The sequence below is a fragment of the Pelobates fuscus genome, chromosome 3 (genome assembly GCF_036172605.1).
Source record: "Pelobates fuscus isolate aPelFus1 chromosome 3, aPelFus1.pri, whole genome shotgun sequence".
Lineage (NCBI taxonomy): Eukaryota > Metazoa > Chordata > Amphibia > Anura > Pelobatidae > Pelobates > Pelobates fuscus.
The window spans coordinates 338,564,857-338,579,026 of NC_086319.1; the positions used below are offsets into that span (position 1 = coordinate 338,564,857).

A 14,170-nucleotide genomic window follows, 5' to 3' on the forward strand; every position below is an offset into this window, starting at 1 on the left:
CTGGCAAGCTCACTTGAACTACACTGTACGGCTTAGCATAGGAGAGTAAACAGAAGCTCTTAACCCCTTAAGGACCAAACTTCTGGAATAAAAGGGAATCACGACATGTCACACATGTCATGTGTCCTTAAGGGGTTAAGCAAGAGCTTCCAGCCATGGTGGCTGAGAGGAGGCAGTGAGCAGCACCCAGCAGACCACAGATAAAAAAAAGGCAAACCATTGTGAAATAGCGGCTGGACACTCCTTGCACACTAGCCACTACATTGCACCGTGCAGCTTGATAAAATTCATTTCACTGCTTTCTTTTCCACGGTCATTCAGACTGTGGACGGATTTACACTGAAACATGAAGAAATGCAACTTCATCATCAATGTGACCAGAGTGTCAGTGGGCTATGGGTACTGGGAAAATAACATATTTCAAACTGCCCCAGATCGAATTGATGGAGAAATTCAGGAGGTTAGCATCTAGTGACTCATAGCACCATACCCACTATAATGAGCTGCAGTGGATATGGTGCATAGAGTGCCCTTTAAAGAAGTGCTTGTAAAGAGATGAATGATATTTAAAAACAAACTTTTGGATAAAAAAAAAAAAAAAACATACCAGAAATAAGAACTTTGCAAAATCTGCTATCTATACTGTTCTAAAACAGATTTCACTTATAGAGTGTACCTGTACACAAAGTAGTTTTAAAGAACGTTTGCTGATTATATGTAGTTTCGCTTCCCTGTACAGCAAAATAACCAGATCAGAGGATTTTATGTTTTTTTTCTCAACAAGGTGAACATGATCTTGGTAAATGCAAATTGTAAAGAAACTGTAATGTTAGAACTGTAACAAACATACATATCAAGCTAAAAAGGTTATTGAAATATTTGCTAGTGTCACTTTACAAACCACATTATCAAGGGGCTCCTATCTCTTACACAATATCCCTCTTAGATTGGTAATATCATACCCACTGCCAGTTTCTCGTTATATTAGTACAAGCTCCATTTAATAGTTTCAGGATGTCCAAGTTCCAGATTCAAGCTTTCCAATTTAGCTAATTGAACTGCATCACCTTTCACAAGCAAGAAGTATATTTAATGTCACAAAGCAATCTTTCTCTATACAGTAGAACTGCAGAGAGTGCTTCAGAATGGAGGGAATATACATATAAACTGGCCTTGTGATATCACTGTATCTCAGTATGCTCTATTGTCAAGGATAGCCTACATTCTAAAAATGAATCAGTAAGGTGTGCAAAGGAGGATGGGTAACATACTCCCGGGTACCATGTACCTCTGCTGACTATATGACGTCGATGGGGGGAGTGCTTAACAACACATCATCATCACAACAGTTGGGGGGGGGTAGGGGGAGAGCAAAATCTTAGATGTTTTGGTGACAAACCTATGTGCGCACACATTTACTCTCTCTCTTTCAGGTATTTAGTCATTAACCTTTTAACCCCTTAAGGACCAAACTTCTGGAATAAAAGGGAATCATGACGTGTCACACACGTCATGTGTCCTTAAGGGGTTAAAGGCAAATTATACTCAAAAAGGCCTGGTGCAGTTTTCTGAAGCAGATTATGTTAAAGGGACACTATAGTCACCCAGACCACTTCAGCTCAATAAAGTGGTCTGGGTGCCAGGTCACTCAGGTTTTAACCCTTCAGATGCAAACATAGTTTCAGAGAAACTGCTGTGTTTACATTTGGGGTTAATCCAGCCTCTAGTGGCTGTCTTCCGGCTGACGTCGGATGGGGAGCTGACGTCGGCGGGGGAGGAGAGGTCACCAGCGCCGAGGGAGCCCGGCGCTGGAGTAAGGTAAGTGGCCGAAGCGGTTTTAACCCCTTCAGCACCACGGGAGGGGGACCCTGACAGTGGGGGGCACCCTCAGGGCACTATAGTGTCAGGAAAACCGCTTTGTTTTCCTGACACTATAGTGATCCTTTAAAAAATCCAAATGAGATTTTAGAAGGGGATGCCTTGCATTTTTTGGGAGACTACAGTATATCATTTCTGCACTTAGAATATTTATTTTGTTACACAGTTGCATATTGTCATATAAAGAAGGTATATTGATGACGTTCCAAATCACCTATTACTTCACTTGCAATGAACAAGATCCTTCAAGGAAAGATATTTTTAGAATTCTTCCATCACCTAGTTAACCAAGGAAAAACAGAAACAAATGCTTAACTAGTCAATCCCATTTTAGAGTGGGGACCCTGTAACACTTTAATCCGAGATATAATATGAAAATATTTTTAATACTACATTTTATTAACAAAAACAACAAAACCACGGTAAAGCATTCAAATTGTTATACTGTCACTTACATGCCCCCACCAGTGAAAGGACGTAGACACCCTAATTTGCAAACACAGCATAAAACTATTTAAATTACTGGGGCAAAGTGGGCAAAAGCCACTTGTCATAAATCTTACATTCACGCCTGCTGTTAATAACGAAATCTAATAAGAAATGCAAAAATAAATGTCTTCAACAACAAATATTAAAGAGAAAGAAATCAGCTTGCCTTGGAAACAGAAGCTGATGAGAAAAATCAATTGGTTCATAGGCTGGGTTTTACAAACTTAGATAGATGTTTAATCCTTCAGGTTTGTCTATATACCGGCGCCTTAAAGGACCCCCGTATATAGACAAACCATTACGCTTCAGGAAACTGATTGAAAAGGGATTATACCTGACATATCCCAAAAGCTTTAATAAAAAACAGTGGTTGGGGTGTACTCATGAAATTCAATCAATCTGCACCCAATAATATTATTAGTACTTATTTTTTACATTGTTCTTAAATATAGATTTTTTAAATTTTTCATAATTATGTTAATTACAGGATTACGTTACTTCAAATTAAAATGTATGCTTACTTTGAAGGACGCATGATTGTGCAACGCAATGAGCTATCACAGGTACATGTTCTGCTCCTTGTTAGGAAAATATCCATAAAGTGATCAATTGAAGGCCAAACAGAAAAAATAAGAAATAAACGGCGGTATCTCTCTCGGGATCGGAACACATTTTGCTCACACATCTCATTACATTACAGCCATCCCTATACATGAAAGCAGTTCTTTCCTCACACCTATGTCCTATGCATTAAATATGCATTGTGTGTTTTCTCATTTTCTATACCCTAATGTTTTTCTCAGCTGTCGCCGTGTGTTTCAGATTACGAAGTGTTTTAAAGATGGCCGTCACCTCGCTCAAAAGCCTACATTGAAGGTTGCCGTGGTGACATGCACAGCAGTATACCCGAGTCCTTGGTTTAAACTGAGATGATAAATATTCAAAACACACGACCCAATTATGAAAAAGTGAGATTAATAATTTAGTTTACATTTAAAATATACACACACACACACACACACACACACACACAAACCCTCCACATATGTGAACAAGAGAGGATATATAACAGCGAAGCAAGCATGTATTGTGAGAAAATAATGCCATTGAGTGGTTGTGAAGGTCGAGTGTCTATGAATGCCTTCCGAACCCTGAGATGGCAATATTTTACCCTTATGCATTCTTCATAGTTATGTACATTTTTAGGCATGTGCAGTTTAAATGCATGCTTGCCTGACATTGGTGGGAGTTACAAGGCTGCTATTTCCACCTGCTGTCCTTACTACAGCCATCTCCTGTTGGCAATATGCTAGGAGTGGAAATGGGGATACAAAACAGCACTCACTATCGCCCCAGTTCTCACCTAGCAAGTCTGTTTCAGGAGAAGGCTGAATTAAGTGTAACCTGCAAACAATTTAATGTAGACCATGCTTGAGATCCAAGTGACAGTCCCACTGGGCAAAACCTATAAGTATGACTAGGAGATCTTTAGTAAAAGATGTGTGTGTTTATATAGTAAAATATATTATTATGCGTCAACTGTATATTCCAAAACAGACTCTAGAGAACAACTTCACACGTAGCAGATGTGAGAGATTGTCTTTCCAAAACTCTCCCAGATAGCCACACTGAATATGCAAATGAACACAGACGGCATTGACTTTTTTTTATTCCAACCCACCAAAAGTTTGTGTGTGTATTTTTTTTTTTTTTATTCTTCTTTCAAAACCACCAAAGTGATTTAACATGCAGACTGCGATAAACCAAGACAGACAGCTCTATTGAAACCAAAGACCAAATAACTTACTTGCTATTGAAAGATGAGCCCTTTGACTAAGAATGGCACCATATTTGTTCAGCGCCAAGCACTGGTAAAATCCTTCATCAGACTGCTCTCCCTTCCTGCCCCCAACCTCGCGAATGTACAAGGACCCATTATGTAACGTGGAGACCCGATCATTCTCAGAGAGCTTCATTCCGTTTTTCATCCATTTGACTGTGATTGGAGCTTCCCCGTTCGCCTGGCAGTCTAAAACCACACTTTCTTTACGTGTAACGATTACATCTTGCGGCTCTTTAACAAACAACAAATCGCTAAAACACCAAGCCCCTGGAAATGGAAGAGAGAAAAAAAAAGATTGTAACACCTAAGTCTCGACCACTGTAATGTAACATGCTAACAAACTGTCAAGCAATAGTCACACAGGGGTCACTGTGAGAAAGTTTAAGAAGAGACACATGCAAAATTATTAGAGAAGCAATACAATCCCATCGTACAGCGCTACGGGATTTGCTGCCACAACATAAATAATAAAATAATAATAATAATAATAATAATAATAATAATAACAATAATAATACAAAAAAGTCCAACCCTTAAACAATAATTTTTAAAGGTACATTTATTGTGCTCCATAAATGTAATTATATTTATTTAACTATTCACTCAAATCCTTTCATATCTGCAACAACAAAAAAGTGTCTTAGTTGTATAGTTGGGTTAAAGCCTTCTTGCCCAAACCAGTGGCTGTCACTTTGATTGACATATTGCTAATGCTTTGATTAATAAGTCAACTATTGACATAGTTTGTCATCATCTTACAAACAGAACTTTTTATTGCACTTTTACGTACAGCAATAAAACCATTTTCCTTGTTTTAACCTGTTTCTCTTCCTCATTCTCTGGTTTGAGACTTGTGAAAGGAAAAAAAAAAAAGATATGTTTTATTTGTTTACAAAAATACTTAAAAACAAAACAAGTACTTAAAAAGATGTGAACTCCCAATGTGACGTTCCACTGTCATTAACAGTGAAACAAGGGGGGTAAAGCAGTTCGCTAATTTTACTAGCTTGTCACGGAGATCCTAAACAAGGAAAGTCTTAAAGGTTTGATTTTACAAGAAATCATTAACATCCCCTCCTCTTTATGAACAGCTAGGTTCCTTAGCCTCAGGGAGTTTTCAACCTTCTATACCTATCTTAGGCAAGACTGAATTCATCTATACTGACAACTGAAACTTAATGTTGCTTTTTATACCTTTTTATAGTCGGTTCTATATTATTCTATTAATATGTAACTATACGCACGCAGAGCCTCCTTGAAACGTGAAAGAACAATTTAATAAAATGTGTTCTCCAGTGTGTCTTAACTCACAACAAAACCTCATAGTGGAACTGTGCGTTTTTTTGTTTTGTTTTTTTACAAGGTAGCTGTTAAATAACTATTTTCCATGTTCCATATACTTCTTTCTTGAATTTTAACAGAAGCATTTAGATTAAGGACAACACTACTTCCTAATATTGGTGACTCCTGCTACTGCATCTCAGTGGGAGAGGGATTAGGGGACTTTTTATTTCCACGTTTGTGTATTGCCAACTGTTACAAAAATGCGGAACTAATTGCTAGCTTACTGTCTCATACAGTGGGGATTGCTTAATTACCCAATACACATTTTGTTGGAGGAACAGATCACTGAAGAAAGTAGCATGCTCTTTTTTTCCCTCTACCCAACACATCAACCCTGGTTTTCTCATCCATCACAGATCAAGATGAAAAGGCAGTAGGGAAATTCAAAGCAGCTCAGCCCCAGGAAGGATAAAATCTCAGTTGCCATTTCTCTTATCAGGCTCTTTAATCTTTGTTTTAGAGTATTAAGGTTTAAGGTGACATATATGAATGAGTTTGGAATCCACCCCATCATCAATTGATTTTTTTCCAGATCAGGATCAATAACTCAGCTCTTAAAGTCCACTATGTAATCTGAGCTATTTTACACAGGATCATGTGGCTTTGGGTAAACAGGTCTTAAGCTGTTTCAGTGGGAAGCTCAAGATGTGTGAAATCCATTATAAACAAGCGTTATCTGATGGTGGCCCTCTATAATGACATATTCCACAATCTCATCTGAGTGAGCCCAGGTTAGCAGGCTACCCATTCCATCACCATTCAGAGAACAACATAGCTCTAAATGTGTTGCCAATCATCAAACTATGGAGAGGGGGGAGTGGGTGGATGCATAAAGGACAATTAAAACAATATATGGATTTTCATTATTTTTATGTAGAAAGCACCAACATATTCTGTAGCATTGTGCAATGCTATATATCAGCAATCATGAAAATAGAACATTTATGAATATAAACCAATATTGCGTCTATATTTATTATACAATACACCGCCTGCATGAACATTTCATAATATGAAATTGTGGCAGAATTATTTTTTGGTCTTTCAATGCATAGCGTCCTCAAAATATTTCAAATATTTACAATGACTATGCAGCAGAAAATCATGTTTTGTTACTGTTAAGGATTTTGTAATTCTACAAGGCGGTTTTATGTCTGGAGATAAAATATTCACTCTTCAGTCATGATGACATCAGTAAAAGTGATAATTTCAGTGAAAGTAAATGGTGACATAGGAAATAGTGCTTTATCTGTTAAACCACCAACCCACAGGAGCATTTCCTTACTAGCATAATCCGCATATTCAGTCTACCAGGTTGAGGAACAGGTCAGCATGATTGGAGATTGGATTGCCAATCTGTGCCGATCTCTGCTTTTAATATTGAAGAAGCTATGTTCCCATAATTAAGGGAGTAAGATGAAATATATGCAAATCCTATTGGCAAACAGCTTTCTCTATCTTAAGCCTTTATGGGAAATTTTTAAATAAGCATATTAAGAGTTTTATATGTTTTAAGATCAATAATCTAGTCCATTTAGGATCAACAGCAAAAACAGAAACCAAATTCCAGTTTGCAAGAACAGTTATTTTATGTGATATTATGCATATTACTACAAAACACAAAAACAAATCTTAAAATGCATTCAATTAATCAAGGTAAAACACTAGAAATGAAGCTTTGAAAAAATAAATACAAAAACGTATAAATTAAATATTTATAGCACCTCTAAAATATTCAACAACCATATCTCTCGCTATATATATATATATATATATATATATATATATATATATATATATATATATATATATATATACACACACACACACTTACTATACATATAACATATACAAATATGCCTATATAATTATACACAATAAAGTGTGATTATACCATGCTTAATGCACTTCTGGAACTCTAATACCATAATTTAGTGTTTAATAATAAAACCATTTAATGTCATATAAATTAACAACAAATGTTATCTTACATATTACTGCAACAAAAAAAGACTTTGATGCACTATCACAGTAGTCATAATTAAACCACAAATACTATATATAGATAAATAAATTATAACTATTTGTTTTAACTTTCCAACCACTTTAGGGAACTGCTAAATGAAGTACATTACATTCTAGTACAATCCCAGAGAGTTGTGTTGTGTAAGTTCTGCACACATTCCATGCATTATAATGTGCATTATTGTGTATTATTAGTGTCAGTGCAGTGTGCATGCTCCAGGCTAGGTGCTCTCTCCAGGACTGCCATGTGCCAGGAAGCTCAGTTCAATGCTGGGAATGAGCCCAGGCACAGGCACTCTGCCTCCCCCTGCAAACTTTCCCCAAATAACCCCTCTCAGCCACTCACCTGGGAAGCTGAGCAGGGCTGCCCAAAGCAGCATCCCGAGGCGGCCGGCTAGAGTCCTCCTGTTAGTCGCCATTTACCGCGATCCTCTGGGCATGCTAGAGTCCTGACACTTGGCGGCTCTCGGTGCCTCTTTGACTCGCACTCTGCGACTAGCAGCCCTTCGGGGACTTTTTTTTCTTCGAGCTCCTGCGCAGGCACACAAGACAGGGAGAGGCGGAGGGAGCTGTGTTGTTGGTGGGGGGGCGCTGGACAGAGGGACAGGGAAACCTTAGAGTTGCCGGCGCTACTTAGTGCATCCTCTTGTGAGGGTAGAGGGGGGCAGGGCACAGGCATGTGTGTCTGTGAGTGTGTGTGTGTCACAGCACAGGGCTGAATAGGGCACCAGGGTCAGGGGGCAAGGGGTAGTATTCTTTGCCTGAAGCTGACATGAGGATACAAGCATGCATCCTCCTCCTCCCCCCACCCAGGAGTGGAGACTGGATTTCAAGCATGCCCCCTTTAATATCCCTCACTAATGGCTTCTAAATGGGTCCAGGGGATATTGTGGGTGACAGTGGGGGTTAGCACTAATATAGCATTAACTCTGTGGCAATGAAGTGGTTAATAGGATATTTATGCTAAATTGCATTATGTGTAAAAGTGTACATTTGGTTAGTGGATTTATTATTATTAATAGGAGGCTTTTAGAATTGTTATACTTAACATGTAATTATTATTGGTGTTTATATAGCGCCAACTTATTACGCAGCACAAATATTATAAAAGGGGGAAATTTAACAATGCATTTTATTGCAATACTAAATTACAAAATGTTACAGGAACAATAGGTTAATAAGGACCCTGCTCAAAAGAGCTTACAATCTAAAGCAAAGGTTCCCAAAAGGTAGATCCCCAGATGTTGCACAACTATAATTCCCATGATGCTTTGCATGCTTTTTGAATGACAAAGCTTTGTGGAAGCTGTAGTTTTAAAACATCTGGGGATCTACCTATTGGGTACCACTGATCTAGAGGGTTTATGGGTGCTCTGTTTACATCCCACACATTACTAGTGTCTCTATAATCTCTCAGTACACCCACACATTACTAGTGGCTCTGTAATATCCCACTACACTAAATAATACTCACAGAGACCAGATGAATAAAGCCCTGCTCTGATAAGCTTATAATCTAGATACCTTACATGAAGTAGGTACATTTATTTTACTGTTTTTAATAAGGTCAGAGCTCTGTACACATTTAGCTGTTAACTATAGGTAGTTTTTGTAATAGATGAATGTATAACATGCAAATACTAAGAGAACCCTGCCCTTGGACTTTAACACTTATAGAACTTTATGTTTATTGGGTTATTTACTAAACTTCGACATGTAGTGAATTGCAATTCTAATTGATTGGGTCATAGAATGTAAGTAAGGTCCCAAAGTGGTATACAAGATCCCCTGGAAGCTTACAAACTAAATGGATGCAAATTCTGAGAAAAAGTAGCAGAGAAGAAACATGTAAATCCCGAATCCTTTCCTAATAGCATGCAAGTAACTTAATGGAACAGTATAGTCAACATAATAAAAATTGTATTTCAGGTCTCCCTGCGTTCTTCTCTTGTAGATTTGTTAATCCCCGCAAAGATCTCCGTTTTATATAAAAAATTACCTCCATATCTACGTTGAGATCCACAGCCTGAACCGCCCACTATTTAATCATAATGACGTTTTTGGTCGTTCAACTAAATGCTTCTTATAGAATTAGTACAAACGTCCAAGAGCTACTCATAGAGCAGCATTGAAACTAATGCTATGCGATAGCACTGAGCACTGTGCATGTGCCGGGTGCGCGTTTGCAAGTTGAGCACTGTGCATGTGCCAGGTGCGCGTTCGCAAGTTGACTGATAGCTCAGCTCGCTGTCTATGCCCGCCGACCTCCTAAAGCCCAGAAGAAATCCGCGCAGCCACAGCACTAAAGAAAAAGGAGTTAAAGATATCAAGTTAAATTTAGCATTTATTGATATTTTTACATTTAAAAAAAACATTTCTTGAGGATATATACATATATGATGTGTGAGAGAGAATATATAAATATATAATTCATACATACATGTATAGAGAGACTGTGTGTGTACATAGTGTGTTTGAGAGCAAATATATAACTATATATATTATTATTATTAACATATTTAAACTATAGTATGCGTGGTATCTTAGAATCAAGAAAGTCACAGAAAAACAACAAACTGAAACAAGAATATGTGTATAGTCCTGCTGAACGAGCATGCACTCTAAAGGAGGGCTGGGGTCTAAAAGAGGTTGGGCATAGGGAACTTATAGTTGAGTTGAAAATAGATGTAATAAGAGTAGAGAGGTTACCAGGTGTACATCCCACCAAATTAGATAATGCGACCATATCGACTTGATAAAATTAATCTAAAAAATTGCTCCTAACCAATGTGTTAACAGAGGGTTAATATGTAGCCAGATGGTGGTTTATGAATGTACCTAATTCAGTAGTTCCTCTCCAGGGAATTGTAGGCTTATCTGCTATAGAGCAGTTAACCTATGAGAGGCTGCAGTCCACAGTGACAGAGCAGCAATTTACTAACTAAGGTTTAAGGTTACTTGTACCCCCCTCTAATACCAGTCCCACGAAGAAATTAAGCTATTGTCACTATTATAGCTCTGAATGTACTTAATGAACATTTTTATAAAGAGGATGCATAAAAGTCATAGGGAGTGATTCCACATAATGTAACAAAAACCTTTTATTTCATTTTTAGTAGATCTCCTATATGGTGCAGGGATTAGTGGAAGTTAAGTGGTTAACTGACTTGTTCTCCCAGTATATCCTTTTCACCTTTGGAATGCATACTTGGGAACCTGAGTCAGACCAGGGAATCATTCTCTGCAGGAAACACAACAGAAGATGGAAAATCTTTTCTTTTAAATCTAAATTGACACAGTAGAGTCAAAATACAATCATCTGAAACTACAAAGGGAAGAGTATACTATACTATAACATAACATAGCATAACATATAACATAATAGTAGCACCTATTTTTTGCCATTGAAAGCATGATTCTTCTGCATGCCGTGGGCCTGATATGACCCAGTAGAACGTTTACATGGCTCCAGTCGAACTAATTTGCATATGTTAGTAAAAGGGACAATCTTAGCTCCAAAACAACGTTAGCTTAATTGAGCAGTTTGGTGTATAGACTATGCCCCTGCATACTTACTTCTCAATTCTCTGCCATGTAATATAATTATCCTTATTATTGTTATTTATATGGGGGGAATTTAACAATAGATGAGACAATTACAAAATGTTACAGGATATATAGGTGTTTGAGGACCCTGCTCAAAAGAGCTTACAATCTAGATTAGGAGAAGAGGCATTTAGGAGATAAATCACTTTGTTTAGGCAGTTGTAGTCACACCTCCCCTGGCAGTGACTCACACTGCCAACATTTATAAAAAGTTTTAATTTCAATCAGATCTTGCAGCACAACGTGTTTACTTCAGAAGTTTGTGTCTCCTTTTCTGTTATTTGAACTTTAATCACATACAGGAGGCTCTAGCAGGGCATTAACTGAGCAAGACATAAAAAAGTTCTAAATTAAACACACTGTGCAAAAAGGGAAGCTTTTTATTAAGTCTGTTAGGCTTTTTGAATCTCAGCCAGGGGCCAAGGCAGATGTGGCTAGGGCTACAAAGTCACATAATGGTAGAGAAATGAGCAGTGATATATATATCGGCGGAATTACAACTCAGGGGATCCCAGGGCAAAGAGGGATAGGGGCTGTGGTCAGGGCTGCCATCAGAAATTGTGGGGCCCCTGATAAAGCACAAGGTCTGGCCCCCCGCCCATGCCCCCTCCCGGGCCCGCCCATGCCCTACCTAGTCCGCTGACAATGATGCGGGACTGAATGTGGTGTGTATAGTGGAAGTGAATTAGAATGTGTGTAATGGATGTAGTGTTTGTGTGTATTAGATACTGTTTGTGCAGTGAATGCAGAGTGTGTGTTTGTGTAGCGGATGCAGTGTGTATAGTGAACGCAAAGAGTGTTTGAGTAGTGCATGTAGTGTGTGTACAGTGATGTAGTGTGTGTTTGTGTAGTGGATGTGATGTTTGTATGTACTAGATGAAATGTGTTTAGTGGATGCAGTGTCTGTAGTGGATGTAGTGTGTGTATTAGACGCAGTGTCTGTGTATAGTGAATGCAGAGTGTTTCAATTTGTGGTGGATGTAGTGTGTGTACTGTGAATACAGGATGTTTGTGTAGTGGATGCTGTGTGTACAGTTAATGCAGAGTGTGTGTCAGTATAGTGAATCCAGAGTGTGTGTTAGTGTGTAATGAATGCAGAGTGTGTGTTAGTGTAGTGAATGCAGTGTGTTAATGTGTAGTGAATGCAGAGGGTGTGTTAGTGTGTAGCGGATGCAGTGTGTTAATGTGTAGTGAATGCAGAGGGTGTGTTAGTGTGTAGCGGATGCAGAGTGTGTGTTAGTGTAGTGAATGCAGTGTGTTAATGTAATGAATGTAGTGTGTGTGTGTTAGTGCAGTGAATGCAGAGTGTGTGAAAATGTGTAGTGAATGCAGAGTGTGTGTTAATGTGTAGTGAATGCAGAGAGTGTGTTAGTGTGTAGCGGATGCAGAGTGTGTGTTAGTGTGTAGCGGATGCAGTGTGTTAATGTGTAGTGAATGCAGAGGGTGTGTTAGTGTGTAGCGGATGCAGAGTGTGTGTTAGTGTAGTGAATGCAGAGTGTTAATGTGTAGTGAATGCAGAGAGTGTTTGAGTAGTGGATGTAGTGTGTGTACAGTGATGTAGTGTGTGTTTGTGTAGTGGATGTAGTGTTTGTATGTACTAGATGAAATGTGTTTAGTGGATGCAGGGTCTGTAGTGGATGTAGTGTGTGTATTAGACGCAGTGTCTGTGTATAGTGAATGCAGAGTTTTTAATTTGTGGTGGATGTAGTGTGTGTACTGTGAATACAAGATGTTTGTGTAGTGGATGCTGTGTGTACAGTTGATGCAGAGTGTATGTTAGTATAGTGAATGCAGAGTGTGTGCATAGTTTAGTGAATGCAGAGTGTGTGTTAGTGTGTAATAAATGCAGAGTGTGTATTAGGGTGTAGTGAATGCAGAGTTTGTCAGTGTAATGAATGTAGTGTGTGTGTAAATTTGTAGTGAATGCAGAGTGTGTTAATGTGTAGTGAATGCAGAGAGTGTGTTAGTGTAGTGAATGCAGAGAGTGTGTTAGTGTAGTGAATGCAGAGAGTGTGTTAGTGTAGTGAATGCAGAAAGTGTGTTAGTGTAGTGAATGCAGAAAGTGTGTTAGTGTAGTGAATGCAGAAAGTGTGTTAGTGTAGTGAATGCAGAAAGTGTGTTAGTGTAGTGAATGCAGAAAGTGTGTTAGTGTAGTGAACGCAGAGAGTGTGTTAATGTGTAGTGAATGCAGAGAGTGTGTTAGTGTGTAGCGGATGCAGAGTGTGTGCTAGTGTAGTGAATGCAGAGTGTTAATGTATAGTGAATGCAGAGAGTGTGTTAGTGTGTAGCGGATGCAGAGTGTGTGCTAGTGTAGTGAATGCAGAGTGTGCATATGTAGCGAATGCAGAGTGTGTGTCAGTATAGTGGATGCAGTAAGTGGGTTAGTGTGTAGTGTATGCAGAGTGCATGTTGTATTAGTGTATGCAGTGTGTGTTGTATTAGTGTATGCAGTGTGTGTGTGTGTGTGTGTTGTGTTAGTGTATGCAGTGTGTGTGTTGTATTAGTGTATGCAGTGTGTGTTGTGTCAGTGTATGCAGAGTGTGTTGTGTCAGTGTATGCAGAGTGTGTGTTGTTAGTATATGCAGTGTTTGTTGTGTTAGTATATGCAGTGTGTGTTGTGTCAGTGTATGCAGAGTGTGTGTGTTGTGTCAGTGTATGCAGAGTGTGTGTTGTGTTAGTGTATGCAGTGTGTGTGTGGTGTTAGTGTATGCAGTGTGTGTTGTGTTGGTGTATGCAGAGTGTGTGTTCTGTTAGTGTATGCCGTGTGTGTGTTGTGTCAGTGTATGTAGTGTGTGTGTGTGTGTTGTGTTAGTGTATATAGTGTGTGTGTTGTGTCAGTGTATGTAGTGTCAGTGTATGTAGTGTGTGTGTTGTGTCAGTGTATGTAGTGTGTGTGTTGTATTAGTGTATGCAGTGTGTGTTGTGTCAGTGTATGCAGAGTGTGTGTTGTGTTAGTATATGCCGTGTGTGTGTTGTGTCAGTGTA

General features: G+C 38.7%; 1 protein-coding gene across 1 annotated transcript in view; it reads right to left on the reverse strand.

The window, feature by feature from the left end:
- The window catches only part of PRTG (protogenin), a 116,413-nt gene extending 108,344 nt beyond the window's left edge, over positions 1-8,069 (reverse strand). Inside the window, exons 1-2 of the mRNA XM_063445703.1 lie at positions 7,926-8,069; positions 4,175-4,477 (exon numbers count right to left, since the gene is read on the reverse strand). Of these exons, the coding sequence (XP_063301773.1) occupies positions 4,175-4,477; positions 7,926-7,998 (376 nt within the window). The 5' untranslated portion in view covers positions 7,999-8,069. The remainder of the gene's footprint in view (positions 1-4,174; positions 4,478-7,925) is intronic.
- Positions 8,070-14,170: the final 6,101 nt, after the last annotated feature.